We start from the raw sequence: 21,368 nt of genomic DNA, 5'->3' as shown, positions 1-21,368 counted from the left end.
ATACCTATGCCCAATAAATTATTTTTTTCCACTAATTTAAAAATTTGTATTTAAAAAAAATGTGTAAAAAATATTTGCACAAAATACCTCCCGCGTGCTTTTTATGTTTTCAGAAATTTATCATAAAAGCAAAAACTCCAAAATTATTTTTCATGCTACCTGAGAGTTCGCACCGTTTACCTAATTAAAACTGCAACATTTTAACGAATGAAAGAAAGTTTTATCAACGTTGCGTTGCGGTTACGCTTTAGTACTAAACACTTTCAGTATATTACTATTTGTTAAAATCCTTATTCAATATATATTATTAACACTTTTCAACATATGATCACATTAAAACCTACTTGAATAATAAATTTGACAAGTTTCAATAGTAATCTCTTTGTAATTTTGTGTTTATAAATATATGTTTGATAGTTAGTACAGGTAAAACTTCACCGAAAAACATATCTCCAAACCATTCTCCAAACACTCTGTATAAAAATAAAAAAAAAATCAGATAACAATAATTCACACATAAAAAACAATTTATATGCGATATTTTTCATACTACTTTTATGTGAACATTTTTAAAATTCAGTTGCAAAAGGCATCAAATTCGAAAATCGACACTGTTGTCCAAAAATTGGCATTTGACAGAATTGTTGAAAATCGTCAATTATGAAAAAGTGAGGTTAAGCTGTACCATTTCGCAAGCTCTTATCAGTTATAATATATTAAGTGCATCGCAATGTTATCGATAATTTTGAGCAACAATAACTCGAATGCTTGTTGCATTGAAAACGCACGAGTGCTTTAGCACGAGTGCATTTTTCTTAGGCAACAAGCATGAGAGATTATTGTTGTTCAAAATTATCGATTTCATTGTGATGCACGCAATATATTCAACAGATTATTGCAAGAACAAACATTTTAAAAATAATTTTATAATGATTTACGAAGTAGTTTGGTGTGCGATACTATGGCGACGCAAGTAAATAAGAACAGCCATTTTGCAAAATTTGTGTGGGTTTAAAAAACCATGTCCAATTTTCGTTTTGGTCGTAACACGCCAAAAGAAATTGATGATTCTATTACAAACATTACGCCGCTAAATACGAAGAACTCACGAAATTCAATCTGGAGGCAATTTGAGAAGTTTTGCGGTGAACGCAAATATGTTTTTGATGGAAACACTTCCACGGAAAAACTAGCATTCATCCTCAAAGATTGGGGGTACAATATGAAAAAAGTCGATGGTAATGACTACAAAGAAGCAGTAATAAAAACGATGTGGAATGTAACGGCAAAGCAGTTGCAAGAACTGTATTTCAATAAATTTGGTATAAAGTTTGATCCTTTTGTTGACCTGGAATTCAAGGGTAGTAGAAATGCACGCGACGCAAAACGCCGGAACCTACAAATACAACCGGAAAAACGCAAAACTAGTTCCTCAATTTTGACTCTAGAAGAATACAACAAGATTCTAAAGATTTATAACGAAGACACGCCAGATGGTTTACAGAAAATGTTTTTTTATGTGGCTGGATTAGAATTAGCTTGGAGGGGATGTGAAGGTGTTAACGTTACTATCAAACATTTTAAGGAAGAAAGTGATAATTGTGGTTTGCCTACGGGGCGAATAGAATACAATTGTATTTTTTCCAAAACAGCTCAAGGAGGTAGCCATAAATTAACAGACAGCAAATGGCTTGCAACAAACACCACAGATCCTAGAATTTGCCCTGTTAGGTAATTAAATACTGTTTCAAATACAAAATAATAATTATTTTATTATTTAAGGCTCTACAAAAAAATGCTGAGCAAGAGAGGTAAACATATAACCACCGATCGTTTATTTTTAACGCCAAATCCTGCATGGAGAGAACCTAGTTCTGTAGGATGGTTCAAAAATTCACCCGTTGGAAGGAATGAAATGGGGAAATGGACAAGAACCGCCGCAGAAGAAATAGGCATCGACATAAAGAAAAAGAAGATTAGTAATCATTCATTACGGTCAACTGCAGTGTCGCAACTTGCAAAAGCGGGAGTCGGTGAAGAACAGCTTATAAAGATTACCGGTCATGCCAATACTTTCTCCATCAAACCATACCTTCAGCTCGATGGAGATCATCATTATCAAATGATTGACAAATTACGCGCCAACTCAACGGCTATGGAAGAGTCTAATAACAAATCCACAAATTGCGCACCGTCTGCTTTGGTACAAATGTCTAAAAATATAGTTACTACTTCACCAAGCACACAAACCCCTGTAAATTACTACAACTGTACCATAATTAATTACAATTCTTAGTTTCATAATTAAATATTTGGTTAGTAACCTCTTGTTTTTTTTTGCAATTAACTGGTACTTGCTTATCTTATAGTTGGCACATCTGGCTAGTGATAATTATCGGTAGTGGTAATTGCACAGTGTGCAATTATCACGTAATTGTATGCTGATTGGTTGAATTTACAAATATTGACGCGTTTGATTGGTCAGTTGACATCATGTGACATGTGAGTGCAATAATCCATTAAATATTAGGTTTACTGTGAACATACTTCACAATAAATTTTTCAATTAAATTCATACATATTACTTTATTATTATGACAATTTATATTTTATAGCACTTTATGATAGATCATTAAAATACGATTGCAATGATATAAAACATTCTGGTGTTAATTTCATTTTCAATCAATAAAAACAATAAAATTTAGGTATACATTTAAAAAAGAACGGAAATTGAAATCAGAATAATGCTCGCACTTTATTTGAATCAGAATTATTTCAAAGACAGTTAATCAGTCCAGTGTCATCCCACTGAACATAAAAATGGTTTCTTATTGGTCCGCTAGTTGTTCGAAATTTCTTGTCAATGGTTGGGGAATAGGGCAATCTCAATAGGGTACGCGCTTTGTATCAGTTAAATCAAATTTTAATGTACCAGATGTTTAAAAAAATATAGAACTTCACAATTTTTAAATACCGACGTTTCCATATTTTTAAATACTAAGTACACCCTGTATTTTATTACTATATCTTACTCTATTTTTTCTCATTCTTCTAATATGTCGATGTGTTTCTTAAAAAAAAAATCGCAGTAACTAATACCTTTAAATAGAGAAAGTACTTAACAGAAAAAAAATAAAACAAGATGCAGTCATAAAATATAGAGGCTGTTTTATATGAGAAACTAAAATACGCTCTGTACATGAAAATTTAATTTCATTAGTACACAATTTTTTGTATACAGTTTAAAAATAATCCCACTGCGGTTTTTTGTAAACTCTTCCATTGCTAAAAAACTTCAATAAAATTGAAATAACGTGGCAACATCGCATCGGAATTTAAGCAATAAACTGTTAAACTGTGGGTGTGAAACCTAAATACAAGAGATGTTTTATTTAAAAAATTAAATTGTGAGTTACTCCTTAAAAACAGAACACTCTGTATAGTTAAAAATAACTTTAAAGTATAGTTCTCAAAGAACTTCTCTTTCTAATAATAATTAAAACACCGAAAAACGCGCACTTGGTGACTCACTGTATATGTTAAATCTTCTAAATCACACAAGTGTCACAAATATGCCAAATTTTTTATGTATCTTCACAAAAAAAAATAGTCGCAGGTTGTTTCGACAGAACTTCCCTCGCCACCGAAGTACCATGAAAACATATACACTATTTTAGAAAAATGATAAAATTTCATGTTCTAGTTATAACATATGTTGTAGTGTTAAAGTAAATGTAAAGACGCGTGCTACGCGTATGTTTGAAATGAGTTTTTACTTTACAAAATTTTGTGATGACGTCATCAACATTTTTGCTAATAAAAACAGTATTGTATTCCAAAATTTTTGGGGAAAATAGAGTAAGCCGCTCCTGATTTAATCAATAAAAAAGCTGCCACATTCATTAATTTTTTTGCGTAACCTGTAGAAGTAAATGTAAAAAATAAGAATGAAATGATAAATCACAAGGAAGAACATATTTTACACATTTCTGGATAAGATTTATTAGGCAAAATTTTGAGAAGACGTTATAAATTTTTTCTCGTGAATAAACAGATACATTTTCATTAAACATTTATCATGCTTACAATAACTTTAAAACGTCTGCCTGATTTCAAAGCATTTCATTAATTTTTTTGAGTCACCCTGTATAAGCAAATCTAAAAAATATTAATGCTGTGATTTATCACGAGTATTATAGACTCATCACATTTTGCACATTTTAGATAGGATTTATTTTCAGCAAAATTGAAGGTGAAATTTTCTGGGGGCATAAGCCAGTATACATATTTTTATTAAAAATTAACTATGCTTATGATGGTAACTTTAAAACATCTCTGAAATTTCAAATCATTCGGTTTTGCAGATTCAATATTAAATTGCAAAATATTGTTACATAATTTTGATTTTTTTTTTTCAAAAAATCACGACGTTTCGCGTAAAAACTCGACACGAATTCATAAAATACACATATAGGACTAGGTTATTCTATACGAATTAAAACCCATTTACTATGTATAATTTTGAGGTGACGTTTCGGAGATAATCTGTCTAACAGAAATCGACACAGAAGGCGGGCAGACAGACAGACAGACAGACAGACGGAAACGGGAGACCAATTTTTTCGTAATCCAGGGGTCTTGATCCATCGAGAAAATTTGAAAGCAGCCAGTCGCCTGATTGGACTCGATTACAATACTTCCTTAGCTTACGCTCGAGAAGTAAAAATCTAAGCACGTTAAATCTAAGCATGTTAAATCTAAGCTACGAGCTGGCCAAGAAGTGGAGCCTCTATTGCCGATTCAGATTTCGTCAAAGATATTTTTTGGAAGAAATATAGTTCAAAATTTTTAACGTTAAAAATTAAAACGACAATACACTGTAACCAGATTAATATAATCGTTTAGACATTTATAACAAGCGATCAAACAAACAACACCTCTAGTTAGTTCTCGATACTCAAACGTTTTCTGAACATATGACGTAGCTAGCATCTAACAATATGAGGTTAGATCAATAATTCGTATAATGACAGATAGTCTACAGATAAGAACAATGACAGAAATTACAGTTTGACATTGACAGATGTGCGATTATGATGTTAGCTACGCCATACGGTCAAAAAAAGATTTGTGCATCTGGTAGTACCTAGAATGGAATCTTTTTGATCACTGAATAGGTTATAATAATATAACGTTAATATAATAAATAAAAAATAAAACATTTTCGACAAGCACCACAAAAATATGATGGTAGACCAAGATTTCTGACGTTACAAGTTAACAGTGTAATTGTGTTTGCAAGTCTGTTTCAGTTAACTAAGTATATCTTTTCATTTAGAAAATTTAAAAGTCAAAAATATACGTTGTTGTTCAAAAATATATAGATTTATGTCGCGCCGCCGACGCCATATATGTGTTATATTTACAATGCACTAAATCAAACGTCTCCCTTCAAGATAAAAGCAATGGCTTTTACAGAATTTGAATATTTCTATCCGTTTGCAAGATATAAGGCTCACCATTATAACATATTCATCATTAAAATCGTACAGAAAATTTTGTAGGGCACGTGAGTTGCGAGTACACAATCCGACTAAAATCTCGTTGGAACGAAACTTCACAACGATATTGTAATAACGTTTTTTCACTAGCAGCCTGGACGCATGCAAATGTCGACTCATTTAGTGGTAGCAAATTCAACTTTTGCTACCACCGGTTCAAAAAGAAAAATTGAGGTTATGTACGCAATGTTTGATGTGATTATTTCTTAAAAAATGAACAAATGTGTGCTACAAACATTACTTGAGTATACGCATGGTAGTTGGTAGATGGTACAAGATAAAATGATTAACTCAGCGACAAATATAAACGGTTTTCTTTGTGTTGAAGATTTAGATTAAGTTTGATTAGAAATCAAAACAAAATCATGTTGTGTCAAAAAATTGAACGTTTATTTTTCAGTTTATTGTCTTATGGTTTCTACTAGTGAAAAAAATAGTATATTAACCACGGTTGCAAAGCCACTTCTAGACCTCGCCCTTAGAGCCCTCGACGCTGCACGTCTCGGGTTCTAATTTGCGCTCGGTCTAGAATGCTTGGCTCTGCAACCTTGGCTAATAATATACTATTTCATCCCACTGGTAATTAATAATTAGTCCGAAAAGTCTATGCTTTTTTCTCAGTTACCACAAAAAGTTATATTGCCAGTTCATAAAACTGAAAATAAGGGGAAAAGCAATAACAAAACCTGAGTATATAGTGGACAATAGCATTTGCATAAGCTAATAAGGGCGGACGGTGGGGTCATACACCCTTAACTGTTCAAAATTATTAGCAAAAGACCAAGTTAGTCGGCTTTCACAGACGCGACACCATTACTTTAGATGGAAATTTTCAAGCACCGTACGCAATTAGAATCCGATTTTTTGCAAACAGAGGGGAAATTGTCTTTAATATAATAGTTATTATCGGTATTCCTAACAAACAGCATTGCAGCGAAATTTTATTAATAACTTTTGTGACACAAAGTCTAGACAATAACGCAAGGTAAACGAGAGTAAAATTTCTAGCCGTTTATAACGAACCGGAATACTTGAATATTCATTAATCTCGAAAGAACAACAATCACAGGAGGATATTTTGACCAACAAAAGTTCCCTTCGACAAAGTTTTCATAACTTTTGTCCCTTGTTATAGCTTATATTACATCAAACTCATGATAACTAATTAAAGATAGCCAATAGATATACTTATCAACAAATATTAATTTGATGTCATAAATAAAAACCTTTCATAAATAAACTAGCTTTTTTCTAAAGTTCAGCCGATCATACTTTCCGAAATACCTCGATACCTTTTATATTCGAAAACTATAACTGTAAACTTGACATTTTTTTTTTTTTATGAACACAAATTGACGTGTCAACTACAATTTTCTCTTGCTTCACACATCATCAATTTATTTCAAAAAATGTGCACGTAATTTTTTTATTCCTTTCAGGATTGGTTCCAACGAGCTAATGGGTTGCACAGCAATAGGTTCGAGTTTTATCGGGATTGGTAAAGATCATTGGCTGGAAATGCTCGACAATCCCAGAAGACCCGTAGCGCAGTGGTATCCACTTTTAGAGTCAATACCGGGCCACATTCCCGCCGCTTCTAACGATTCAACCACCATCAGTCTGAGCTGCCTCAACAGCAGGTAATTCGTCCCTAAATCCCCGGTTTCGCGTCTTACCGATAAATGTTTCAGGTGAACTTCCTCGTAATGCGAAATTAAGAGAAACAGTCAAACCATTGGTGCTGCGATGATCATGAAAGGGAAAGCAAGTCAATCCCGTAGGTTGTCAGTATTCAGTGTCTATTTGAAGACTTTCCAAAAAAAAAACAATTCGCTATAATGTGTGTGAACAATAAGCAACAATGTTGTATTGTAGGTTATTTTCGGTTTTATTGTATGATTGACAATACCGATGCATATCAGCTCTTCATTGTACCGAGAGATGAGTTGTAGCATACCATTCCTGGTTTTACCGAATCTTTTGTGTTTAATTAGAGAGATGTATTTACATTGGATAATTAATGCAAATGTTTCGGCCTACCGGAGAAAAAATTTGCAGTTTCCGACAAGTCCAGCCAAATACATCTTCTAAAAGTTGGCAAGTATGTGCTCAACACTCAATGTTATGTTATATTCAAGTATACTTGTAGATTAATTATGGATCTACGTGTCTGAATATCAATTATGCATGTTTGTTATCAGCTTGTTAAAATAAGAGAAATTATTTTAAATATATATACTGTACTCACATGTTTTTGCACAATGTATTATTTATTACCCTTTCAACCCCTGAACCCACAATTATTATGATTGCATTTTATTTAAAATTCTATGTCTATAACTATAAAAACTGTAAAATTATTACCACAATCAAGCCATTGCAAACTAATTTAATAAACCAAACCAACTGGGTTCAATTGTTAATTTCATTTTTATAGAATACTATTTTGATAAATGAACACCACCAAAATACATGGAATTCAACATAGACTTTGATTTTAAAATGTTACACGAAAGAACTCAAGGCAGTGCTGTTCTTTCGTTAAAAACACCGAATTTCCAAAAAGCCGATGCATAAATTTAGAACAATGTATCCGAAAATTTTCATATTTGTGTATTTGTTACCCTCAATAACTGAATCCTACTTGTTAAAACGGCATAGTCAAGCCCATTTTCCTATAAATTTTTATCGAGTTAGATTTACTTTCTGAACAGAAATCCGCGAACAACTTTACCACTGATCAATATGAAAAATTTCGACAATAAAGCAAGCGCTGTTCAAAATATTAAAACGCGTTTTATTTAGTAAAAATGAATTTTCCTAGAGAAATTTACTGATATTAGGGAAACTAAATAGTTAGAATGATAAAAAAACTAGCAAATTTTATTTGTTAAACAAATAATGGAATAACCGATAAATAATAAATAATGACAATCTGTCCACAGTTTATGTACCGACTCTTTCAGAAATGTAGTAGGTATTTAAAAAATAATAACATTGCAGCGAAATCTGCCATATAAAATTTATGGACTTTATCGCTGAGAGTGGGTAAGTTTTATTTTCCCCTTTTTTGAGATTTATTCATTTATTCCAGTTGTTTGAATTATAGATAGCGATTATAAAGGCGACACTTTTATAAAAGAACTAAAAACAAAGCCCTAGAAAAAACTTTATAAGTTACTTAACGCTAACGCACATTATTACCCTCATATGATTATACAACTCGCCTAATGTCTCATTATGAGCGAACTTCACACTGCTATAGTAATAAAGCTTTTATCTCACTTGTAACGTAAAAAATTTTATCTGCGACCTACATGATACCACTTATTATGACGGTTATTTGAGTTATGTAATCTTCAATATTATTCCACTAGTGGTGCAATGAAATTTATTACACAACTCATTTTGATCGTCAAGAATAAATTTATAAACTTAGAGATGGAACATTTTATTTAAGTAAATTACAAACAATAAAACAATATCAATGTTTTCGCAACTGGATATATTGATACCAGCTGATGTCGTTAACTGTGCCGTGTTTTTACTCACTATTTGCAGTGATGTATTGTTCGTACAAGAATTAATTGCCATAATTTCTTCTAAAACTTCCAACTCTCCAACTTTTTATTTTCTTTTAATGTATCAGTGTACCTCTCCACCACTGTATTCGTTTTTCAACTTGGCGTTTTACAGCTAAAAGATCTGCTCCAGAGTCTGCAAGCATCGAATTAGAAGATCGTCTGAAGCAATGCCCAGGGTATTCTTTAGGATCTGATAAATTCAAAAATGTTGCGATATTTTTTGACAAATCTTTCCTTTATGCAAGAATAAATCTTCCATGCTTGGTATGCTGAGAACGTAATGGCAAATATTTCCTAATTATTTCCACCATATCAAGTCCCTGGATGCCACCCACTGTTACCAAAAATTCTCTAGAAATTTTGATTTTGGGGTTCGAGATTTGTATATGGAAAATCAACCCTCATCCTTAATATTTTTTATGGACAAATTAGTGAGCTTTTCTTTTCTGCAAGCTCCAGCAATGCCAATTATCAATGCAACCTAAGAAAATTATGATTCAAAATAATTTGAAGACATTTTAGGCATATCTTACCTTAGTAAGCAAAAACTGCTTATCGTTAGCTTCTTTCAGGAACCTTCTAACCTCATTTTTCGTCAATATTTTTAACTTCTTGGGTCTGTACCTTTCTGACTGTCTTTTTAGAAATACAATCAACTGCTTGCATTTGCTTATCTCAACATTGTTTTTCGTAGAAATCGTCGCCCTCAGCATTGAATAGACAGCCCGAACACTGGAGGATTTGCACTTTTTCGACAGACTGTCGAAGTACACCAGCAGAACCTTAAAATCACTCGTGAGTTTGAGAACGGATACAAATTTTGAAATTCTGTAAACGCCATTGCTTTTAGCTTGAAAGATAAAATTTATTTAATGCATTGCAAATATGACGTGGCGACGTCGCAACGCAAACTTATATTTTTAAATTAAAATGTATGTTTGTTTAAAGCCAGCGCCTACGTTTTCTGCGTGGAATTTTCGAATGTAATACATATGTACATTATTAACAGAATTATGGTTGCTAAATTTTAAATATAACCTGTCCACAAGTTACTTTATACATATATATAGCGTAACATCACCTTTGTTTAAAACAGTTTGTTATTATCCTTTTTTTAAATTTTAGTGAAATTTTTACATAACGTATATTTAAAAATCAATATCTCAATTATTTAAGTAAATTTCGGAACGCGGTTTCCAACACTGTTTTCAGCTTACAAAACTCCAGAAATCGTATCAGATATATCGTCGACTTTTTTGTTAGAAACGAGATAGAGTAAAAAAAAAGCTTGCGTCATAGGAGCTGCTACGTTTCTTTTTACTGTACCTCAGTTCCAACAAATAAAGTCGAAAATGTATCTAGTACAATTTCTAAAGTTTTGTAAGCTGTAAGCAGTGGTAACCATGTTCCAAAATTTCGATAAATAATTGAAATACTGAATTTTAAAATTTGTAAATATAAAAAAATGGAAGATAAATGAAATAAAGGATTACCACAGTATTTTACAGTCAATAAAATCTGTTTCAAAAACATGTCATTTAAGCATATATTCCAACTGTCGTCTTTCACACTGAACCAAAAAAGTCTGTTGTGCCTGCGCTATACATATAGTACTGCATACATTCTTTAGTTTAGACTCTTCATTTTAGCACAATGTGCATTATACCTCAGCTTAAATGACTGTTGCTCAAACAGAACAATGTCTTTAGGTAGTGAGTTCCACTCATCAAAAACCCCATTAGTTATAAATTTCTGCCTGTATATGGTACGAAACTTATTGTCCTTGCTCAGTTTGAAAGGATGACCCCTTTATCAACAAAAAATGAAATAAACCTAAGTATTTTACATCACTGTAATCAAAATTTGATGGTCTATCAAAATCCGTTAAAAAAATGTACATTGTAATTTAACAAAATATAGGTTAGCATTGCAACTCGACGCCATATATGCGTCATATTTGCAGTGTACTAAATTAAGCTTCCCCCTTTAAGCCGAAAACAACGACATTTACAGAATTTCAATATTTCTTTCTGTTCTCAAAATATAAGACCGCGGAATTTTATCCAGGACATACATAGATTGGAAGATGCTTTACGCTCAAACCATTAAATGATATGTTTCGTTTTTTAATATTTATTCGTTATTTATCATGGCCACACAAGCGGTGAGAGAACTACAAAATCATTTCTTTCATGTTTAACTCCAAACGTAAAATCAATGAAAAAATTAAGATTCTGCTTGAAATGTTTTTTATTTTCCTATAATCCTTCTTATCCAATTCCGCGTCTTTTAATTTCACTGACCCGAAAAATCCCCTATGTGAGGCAATGTTACGGTGAATGAAACTTTGATGTCGGTTCTTATAAACAGTGAGCAAAACCGCTAAACCAAACAACTTTTATTATAATAATAATTCTAATTACAACAACGCATAACATTGCCCTTATTTCTGCGACCCAAACGATGGCTGCGGTCCTTTATCCGAGTCCCTTACCAAACGGACGGTTCTTCCCCTCGAAATGTATTTAAACTACTTCCCCTTTCTAGAATGTTTCCGTTTCTAGAGGTTTCGAACACCAGCACTTTCCTTGCATTACGAATTTAGGACAGCTATTTCTCCGGATTTGTGGAAGAGGTTTCGTAATTTTCAAAATACTTTTGTAATCAGCACGTGTAGTTTTCGAAAAGTATTACAACCTTTCCATCGGGCGAGCAAGATAATTTGTAATCGAATCATCCTTGGAATCGAATCCGTATGTCTTCTCTGAAGTGATATGTTTAAAAAGCGACGTCTTAGGAAGGTTTTAACAAGAATAATTTTATTTGTCGATAAACATTTAAAATAGAAACCCAAAAAGGCAAAAACTAAAATCCTTATAAACTGATTTTTACATTGGTTTAAATTTATTCAGAATCTCGCTGTAACTTTAACAACTGCCAAATAGACGTCCCTTCTAACCTACTTTTCTTGTTTTCTTGCTTGTTGTTGCCTCCTGGAGAAATACTCTGTATATTAAAAACAGTTCTTTTCAGGACTTTATTTGCGTATTTGGTAAACGATTATGTTACTAACTGGTTTATTCATGTAATTCTCTTCAAGGTAACCTTTAACTCCAGTTCCAGATCAGCAAGACATTTTTTTTAAGAACCGAATCACTAGTCAAAATACAGAGAATATCTAGCCTCCGAGATCTCGTGATCTTACTCCTCCAGACTTTTTTGTAGAAAAAGTTTGTTAAAGAACACTATTTTTTCTTCACACTTATTTTATTTAAAATTACACTATACTAGAAATTGTCTGTCATTTCTGTTTTTACATTTGTCATTTTTTTTTATATTTATCAGTGTGGTTTAATCATCGACATGCTAAATCCGTTCCAATGACGACTTGATTACAAATTATGTTGATCGCCCGATACATTAAGCATATACTCCTAAAATATTAAATAAAATAACTAATAGAAGCCCCGAAGTAATGCGATCCCCCTTTTGAAAAATACACAAAATTAACTGACGAACGAGAAATCAATGAATGATTAATCAAATTTTTAGACACAACACCTTGTTGTTTTCATTGTTGTTATTTTCATCTAAAATCAACATTAAACATAATACTATAACAAACCCTCATTATTCAGTATAATTACAATGCGGAAACACTTAAACAGCTCAATAAATTTTTATTGCGCCACAAACCTCAAGGGTTTTTTTAAAAAAACCTGCACATTTACAATCAATAGACGTTTTAAAAATAACAGGCTACCGGTTTAAAGCCTCAATCGATAATATCCTTATTTACAATCTCCATGACGACCCTTATTCCCAGTAGTGCAGCGTTAAATTGCAGCCATGCCTCCAAATTTGGACGACAATTTACTTAACAGGCCATCTTCGGACCTCATCTTGTTTATGGCCCCATTGCTGCCTAACGGTCCGGTCTCCGACGACGACAGCGACGAGGAAATCGCCCCTGAACTTGAAGAAGAAGATATAGTCTCGGACTTGTCGCAAATTCTTATCCCTCTGGAGCAGAACCTGCGAGCGCTTTTGGTAATAACTTATACAAAATATTTGCGAAAGAAAATGCCGTTAAGTTTGAATATTTGTCACCGCTCGGCTCTAGCCAACTTTATTTGTAGTGTGGTAGTGCGACGCCATTGTCGTTGATCGATACAGTAATCTTCTTTAAGGTGTTGACATAACACTATAATATAAAAACACTTGTCGTATTCAGGTTGCTGCAAATTTGCTAAATATTAAAGTGTATGTCATCCTTACCACAATTAAGTAATAGTATACCTTATTATTCATGAAACAATTTACTAAACTATAGTGAGAATGACGTAAATAAGTGTTAAAAATTTCAAATTTATGACTAAGAGAACTAGCGCCTCATATTACAAATAAATTCAGGACACATTTTAAGCTAAATAACCAGTTCAATATACTGCAATAAATTTTCATTAATTTGTCTTACCTTTGGATTACTTGTAACAGTAACAACATGAAAACAAATAAATGTTAGATTGTGGAATATAAATAATTTAAATATTCTCAAACATGAATGACGTCACAGTTGTAAATAAATGACATGCGATAACATTTATTTATAGATTATAGTTTGCGAATTAAAGTTAAAAACTTCTGTGCCCACTATTGTAAAATCTAGTGGATGCACCAGGAAACAGTGAAATATTAATTTTACGAATTCCTGAAAAAACAATAAAAAATTCTAACACAAATACAGTCATGTGTAAAAAAATTCAATAAAACTTTAGTAATTCGATTTACGAAATTATAAAATCATGTTATCAATATTATTAAAATATAGTTGATTCAATTTACAACCTTACCATGGAAAATTAGTACTTATACAGGGTTTCTATAAATGAATATAAGGTTGAAAAAGGTCGTGTAAACGTTTCTCAGTTTTGGACTATACTAAATGCCCAAGGACACACGATAAATACCACACTCATTTGTAAAACTTTATATCTTAAAAAACAAAACTAATTCATTAAACAAATTTATTGCGGCTAAACATCACAGTAAATATTGAAAATGTTCACCACTTTGTTCAAAGCACTTTCTTTTTAATTTCAAAAATGTTCTGTAACATCCTTTCGTCAATACTTTGGACCCATTGTTCAATTTCATATTGCAACAGGAACTCCTGACTGCGGAAGAAATTTTGTCAAAGATGTTTACGGATTCTACTCAAGTCGTCTCAAATCATCAACAACTTCCTCAGATACTAAGGTCTTCCAGGACATTTCCCTTTGTCGTCACTGCCAGTTCGAACAGATCTGTTGATTACATCTCTGATGTGAACCTCTAAAGATGTTTCTTGAATTATCATATCACGGTATTTGACCAGATATTCTTGCTTACAAGCGGTTACAGAATACAAACACTCTTCGTTTATGAAGGTCCCATTGCGATAAGAAAACAACAATGAAAGTGAAGAATTACTGTAATTCACACTTGAAAAACGTTAAAACAATAAAAACTATGAGTTTAAATGATATTAATGACAAGTAAGAACTGTCATAATCAGGCATAATTTCAGCGAAGTGGGGATTTTTAAAATCCATGGCCAACTACGCCCTTAGAATCATTTATAAAAACCCTGTGTTTGTTCATTATTAACAGAGGAAACATTATTTGATCTAGACTGTACTTACTGACTTGCTGAATCCTGAGTCTGTTTACCCTTGCGGGAGTCAGGTAGGTGGTTGAGTTATTCTCTCGACTTCCTTTTCCATGTCTCCTTTCGTGCTTTTCTGTCTTGTGCTTGTTTCCGTATCACGTTGCAACCTCTCTTTTCGGCAGCCACTTTAATTTCCTGTCTCCACATTTTTCTTACTATATTTTTCTTCGTTTTCTGTTGATTATTCTACCTTTGTATATTCTTAGAACTGAGCTGTCTTCCCTCATTTTCATTACGTGTCCTAACAAGTTTAGTTGTCACTCTTCTATTAAAGTTCGTACTGGTGTCGTCTGTAGTTTTTCTCTGGGCACGGTGGTTTTTATTTTATCTAATCTTATTTTTACTTCATCTAATATTATTTTTACTTCGATTTTTCTAAGAAACCTCATCTTGGAGCTTTGTATTTTCCCCTTTTGACTCTTTGTTGTCATACAAACTTCAGACTCAAATGTAAAGTATATTTTTGTTTTTAATTGTTTAAGTATCTCTTTTTAGCTTAAGAAGGTACGCTTTATAGTGTTAAAAAGTTGTTTGTTAAAGCATTTTATAGCAGCACTATTGTCATGAAAAACAATCTTTTAGAATAAAATTTTGATTTTTTTCCTAAATCAGCATTAATTAAAAAACTGATAAATACAAATAGCTACAGTGCACTTCAAAGAAAATTAATAATAACTGGGATTCTTGAGTAAAACAGACATAACAGTTTTTCATACATTGAAAGATCAAAATAAATCAAACGAAAATAAAATATGTGCTTTTAAAGGAGAAGCCTCATATGAAATTGGAAACTACACATAACTTCCACTAATATTAAACTTCCGTAACTTCTAACACAAAAATCTGACTCCTTACGCTTGCGTATTGCTTATTTCCTTTAAAATTATGAACAATAAACATTACCAATAAATTTATTTCACTCTGTGGGAACAAAATGTGGAATAAATATTTTATATTTCACTTTAATTTAGTGTGAATTTACTACAAGAGTGGTAGCAATTGTTATATTATTAGAAAATTTGGTTTTAATATAAGCTTCGCGGGGGAAAAATGAATTTCCATATTTGTACCCGGCGCCTCCACCATTCTGATAACATCAGACCCAAAGTTAACATTTATAAATTGAAGATTATTTGGTCTATTTGTGAAATGTTATCAAAAGCATTTCATATTACGATGTTTAATATCACCATAATAATAATAACAATAAATAATAGATAGTAAATACTGGTTAAGTTATTTTATTTTAGTTATGATTCAATAATTTACCTGTTAACTTTATTTTCTTTAAAAAATTGGTCGAAAGTTACTTCGACAGGACTTCCCTCGCCCCTAAATTACAGTACAACAAATTCCGCGTCTTCAAAAAAATTAAAAAAAAGAGTTTACAAACTTTTCTTTGTGATAACCTCTATACATTAAAACAAATAGATAAATAATACCAGTAACAGTCTACGACATTCAATGAAATCCTATAAATATGTTTTAACACCCTGTGTTTTTTGTTTGCCTATGACATCCCATTTCTTTTTGACACTGTATATATATTTTTTTAGAAATTCTTAGAGCTTGTCTTTCTGAATTCATTAATATGCATTATGTTATGACAACACACTTGTGCTGTCGTTCCTGTCGCCGATCCATGATAGGAAGCGAATTAACAATTGCTCCAAAAATATGAATGCACTGACGAAGTAAGCCTGTACTAGTGAGTTTTCCCGTTTAAAAATATTCCGAACAACATTATTTCAGCAAGGAAACGCATGTCAATTCCAACACGTACAGTGTAAAACTAATAATAAAACACTGGGATGTACCGTCCTTGAAATTTGATCAATAAAAAATATATAATAGACAATAACAGATAGCAGTAACTGTGTAAAAACCAAAAACTTCACACCAGTTCGAACGTGCGCGGTTTTCGTATCCGAAGGAGAACACTACACTGTATGACAACCTTGTACAATTTCGATTTTTTTTTTTTTGAAAAATTTGAATGCCTTGGGAAAAATCTGAAGACGAATTCATAAACAACAAACGCAGGAGTATATTATTTTACAAAATTAAATCCTACTTACTATGTTTTCATATTTTGATATGTAATTTTGAGGGGATGTCATCACTTTGGTGGCGAGGATGATTTGCCCAATTTTGGTTAGCGTTTTACCATCTACACGAGATTTCTAACATAGATATAAAATTTGACAACATTCGGTGCGGTAGTTTTTATAATTAGTTTATTAAAATAAATTAAAACTAATTATTATCAGAGACCGAACTAGTGCTTCAGGTAGGCTCGCGTCCTCGTTCTCAATATTTTCCTCCATGAAACTGAGTTTATAATGCAATTTTTTGCGTTTTATGGCTAATGTATAGTAAGAAAGCAGCTCGATATACGTGAATTTGAATGAATAATTTAATAATTTTTTACATTACAGCCATCTGAAAACTAATCATTCCGACGGGAGATATAAGTGTACCATTGTTCGCATCGATCCGGTCTTTTATTTTTTTGGGTGTTGCGGAAAGCTTCATTTCTAAACCTGCTTGCTGTACGTAGTATTGTTCGATTTTATTTGAAAAAATCCTCCCCTGAGCATTTGCTAATGTAAGCAGCGCCCTCATATCCTTCAGTGAAGGTACGTACAACATTTATGAAGCACACGAGCGTAGATAATCACTTTTATAGTCGTTTATGATCATCAAACAATTAATGGAATCATCTGATGAGTCAGAAGAAGGTTTTGATTATGTCTCTGATTCAGAAAAAATCCTTGACCCTCCTTTTAATCTTATAGAAGAAATGTTTGTTTATTATCATCATATCTATGTAGAAATACTTTTTAAACAAAAACTAAGAAGACCAGTTGACACAACCGATAATTTTATAGTGGTGATTTACTGGTACAGTTGCGAACACGAAATCTCGGGAAGTGATGTCGTTTCACTGACACAGTTCGTGAAACAATTCTTGTCATTTTGACTTTTGACACATATGCGTCAGTCATAATGACAATAAAGCTTAAACTATATCCAGTTTTTCCACGTGACAGAAAAGCATTCCATGTGAAAAACATATTTCTCTAACCCTAAATGACTTCCTAAGTACGGTTTTTGAAAATTTGACATTGCTTGCCATTTATACTATTTGCCAAAACTAAAAAACCACCAACGTTGCATGGTACCTTGAAAATACAAGAGACAACACTGTAGTATTAAATTTGAAGTTTGTAATGGGGAAAAATAGATAAGTTAGAGCTAACTTGTAACAATAGCAGATTCAATGGTAGATTTCAGAAATGTTTTGACGTTTCAAAACGTTTTAAAGATAGAAATAAACTCAAATTCTACAAACGTTTTGACGTTCGTTGAAGATTTCGTCGGTATAAAACGCAAAATTATGAAAATCACCATTACAGTTTTTTTTGTTACCAACTACAATCAACAGGCGGTAGTTTTTAATTTTGGCAAAAACTATATGTTTCGTGAAGAGATAATATTTAATAAGATAATAGAACTGCGATATATCGCAAAACTCGTTATAATTTAGGGAAATGGTAAATCTTTGAACCTCTAAAAACTTCTAAAAGTTTCAAGAAAAGTACTAAAATTCCTTATAGAAATTTAAAAGTGCAAAACAAAACCTCAGCTAGTTTATTAACAATGCCACAAATATGGAAGCAGCTCATTTAACTTCAAAGCGTAAAATATAAAATGCTTCCAGTGTTAATATTTTGAAGTTTTCTTCGCACTTTAAAAGTATAACACTCTGTTTTTAACGAACTTGCGATAAAGTAATTTCTAAAAAAATATCATTTCGTTTTAATTTTATGGCCAATAGAGAAACGTTTGTATTTAGCGCAAAGAATACCACAAACGCTTTTATTTTTATCGTAAATCACCAACCAGAAACATGGCAAATAAAAATTTGTTCGGTTCCCGAATCCCTTTTGCAACAAATGTTTCCATCATTTACTCTTTTTAGGTACAAGTAACTGGTACGGAAGACTTGGATAGGGTAACTCAAGTGAAATTGAGGGTAATAGCCAGAGACGTGCCCCTACAACATTTCAGCGTCTACATTCCGGCCCTGAGGGAACTGATTCTGGATGGCAGTGTCGTCTCCTCGCTCAGAGACCTAGGCTGCGGACTAAAAAATTTAAAAATTTTGAGAGTAAACCGGTGTGGAATCGACTGCTTAGATAACATGCTGGGCCTGGAAAGTTTGGAAGAACTGTACGCTGCAAATAATGCGATTGAAAACTGTATGCCTTTAGCTTTTTTAAGTAATATCAAGACAGTGGATCTAAGAAGGTGAGAAATAATTTCATTAAACTTTTCATATATATACGTTGAAGTCGTCAGTAACCAGTTGAAAAATATGACACGCACGTTGGCCTTCCTGACTCTATGCGAGAAACTGGAACATATTTATCTCGAGGGAAATGCTGAAATATGGCAGTTTCCGAAGTACCGACAGACCGTTAAAAGCTTATTACCTAGACTGAGAAGTTTAGATGGCATTACCTACACTGAAGGTAAATTCGATTTTCGAGTTCTTGCATTATTCAAATGTTTATCAAATTTTAGAAGAGTCTAATACGAAAGCCTCGCCTGAAATAAATCGGGAACTTCAACAATATTTAGCACGGAAATCCGAGGAATCGGGGCCGACACCCAGAAATGTAACAGATTTAATTACGACGGTTTTATTTTATCGATTTAATTTTATACTTTTATTAAATTTTCAGACTTTATCGGATGTAATTAATGGAGCTGGCGCCCCCAGAAGTCGACCCGTTGCACCAAACAGCGCGACTGGATTCACTATAACATTCCCTCCTAAAGTATTTCTGGATAAATCTACCAATAATAAACAGTAATTGCTAATTTAATTTCAACTAGGAGAAAGCAACTATACGTAATTTGATCACTGGTTATAAAATAGAAGCACCTAAGAGAATTATCAATATTAATAAATTAGTACCTACATGCTATATTTATTGTTATTGTTACATATAATAGGACAATAAAAAGCCATCAAAACATAGTTTACCACACATTTTATTTAATGATCTGGTACATACTATCTATACAATAACACGTTTTCTTCCTTCCAACATATAACAAAGTGGAACTTTATTAATATGAAATTTTGTGGATTAACATGTTAGTTATTTTGTTCCTGGTACCTTAATACGAAATATTAAATTTATTGATTTTAAATATTCACAATATTCGATGAAACTAGCATTATATATCTTAAAATTGCCCTGTCAAACATCGTAATAGCTACAAGAAAAAGTATTAAACTCGTCAGTGTCTATTAAACTCAATGGCTGCTGATGAAGCAACGAGCTAAACATAATAAAATCTTGATGGATAAAGATAATGATAAGATTAAGAAGCAACCTATTAAGTCATATTAGCAGCTTTGTTTTTCACTGATTAAACCGTCTACGTCCGTTGCAACAGCGGTATATAACTAATTTTTTTTGTTTATTAATGAAATTATCCGAATTATAGTGAACCAAGAGTTATAAGGTTATATGGCCATCATAAAATCATCCCATTGTGTCGAAGTTAAGTTGTTTACAATAGAAAAGGTTTTAGGGTAGTAAATAACGTGTCCACTGCAGCTCGACCGGCTCTTGTGGTTTCGTTCAGGGGCGGCTTTCACTAAATATGAAAATCCACCACTCCACTATTTCTTTATTACCTGCAGCCGCTGAGGGTTCCAAAATAACCACTCGCTTTGAAAGCCGGCCCTGTTAAATATGAGCAAGAAATGTTTAGATGATGATTTATTGCCAACCGGTAAGCTTAGTGCGAACCACACAAAGGGGGTATTTATTTGCGGTCAACTACTTTTATGATGGCCATATAACCTTATAGCTCTTGGTTCACTCTACTTACTAGATAATTCTATAAAATTAGCAATATAAAGCGACTTAATAGTCAAACTTAATTTTGATGGAAGCAGTAATTAAACATAACTAATCGTCCATGCTATATTAACTGAAGAGTGAACAGTGGCAGCCAAATCGTCATACGACTTATTTTTTAAACCTTAAATTACGAAAGTATAAATTACATAATCTCAAGAAAGGAAATAAATGTTTAATGATGTCATATCATCATCACAGCAACGAATATATACTCAACTTATTCACTGGAAGGTGCTCATTTTTATTATGCCTTTATGGCTGCATTGGTTATGCAAAATGTACAAAAATGTTTGCATGGAACTTCAAAAAATATATTCCTAATCGTAAAATTCTCCGATTCACCAATAACCTCAGCAACATTATTCATTTTGCCAGTCACATTGTGTGGATGTACATATTTTCGAACTAGCCGAATGTCACGTAATAGTTAAATACGTTTTGTTGTATACATACTCAATATAAATTAACTGAAACCTGCGAAAAAAAGTGGATATCATTTTCTCCTCTTTCTCATAAAAAACAATAATTTCAAATTAGTTAATCATACATTTATTTCGACATT

General features: G+C 32.4%; 3 protein-coding genes across 4 annotated transcripts in view; all 3 read left to right on the top strand.

Moving 5' to 3' along the window:
• LOC135122178 (synaptotagmin-10-like) overlaps positions 1-7,806 on the top strand; it is an 88,742-nt gene extending 80,936 nt beyond the window's left edge. For both annotated transcript variants that reach the window (XM_064046455.1, XM_064046418.1), the window contains 2 exons: positions 7,004-7,204; positions 7,256-7,806. In XM_064046455.1, the coding sequence (XP_063902525.1) occupies positions 7,004-7,204; positions 7,256-7,259 (205 nt within the window). In that variant the 3' untranslated portion in view covers positions 7,260-7,806. The remainder of the gene's footprint in view (positions 1-7,003; positions 7,205-7,255) is intronic.
• On the top strand, positions 1,372-2,323 carry LOC135121912 (uncharacterized). Its single transcript, XM_064046220.1, has 2 exons — positions 1,372-1,731; positions 1,783-2,323. Exons 1-2 carry the CDS (start codon positions 1,508-1,510, stop codon positions 2,294-2,296), a joined length of 738 nt encoding a protein of 245 aa, XP_063902290.1. The 5' UTR covers positions 1,372-1,507; the 3' UTR covers positions 2,297-2,323.
• A 5,191-nt stretch (positions 7,807-12,997) lies between the features above and the next one.
• Positions 12,998-19,846, top strand: LOC135129053 (leucine-rich repeat-containing protein 56). The gene is made up of 5 exons (XM_064056168.1): positions 12,998-13,198; positions 18,844-19,172; positions 19,224-19,396; positions 19,449-19,543; positions 19,610-19,846. The coding sequence occupies exons 1-5, from the start codon at positions 12,998-13,000 to the stop codon at positions 19,739-19,741; spliced, it is 930 nt and encodes a 309-aa protein (XP_063912238.1). The 3' UTR covers positions 19,742-19,846.
• The last annotated feature ends 1,522 nt before the right edge of the window (positions 19,847-21,368 follow it).

This window comes from Zophobas morio, unplaced genomic scaffold, assembly GCF_036711695.1.
Source record: "Zophobas morio isolate AGI-343-1 ecotype UQ-CSIRO unplaced genomic scaffold, CSIRO_AGI_Zmor_V1 ptg000002l, whole genome shotgun sequence".
In the NCBI taxonomy this organism is placed as follows: Eukaryota; Metazoa; Arthropoda; class Insecta; order Coleoptera; family Tenebrionidae; genus Zophobas; species Zophobas morio.
This window is presented reverse-complemented; position numbering and strand designations above follow the sequence as displayed.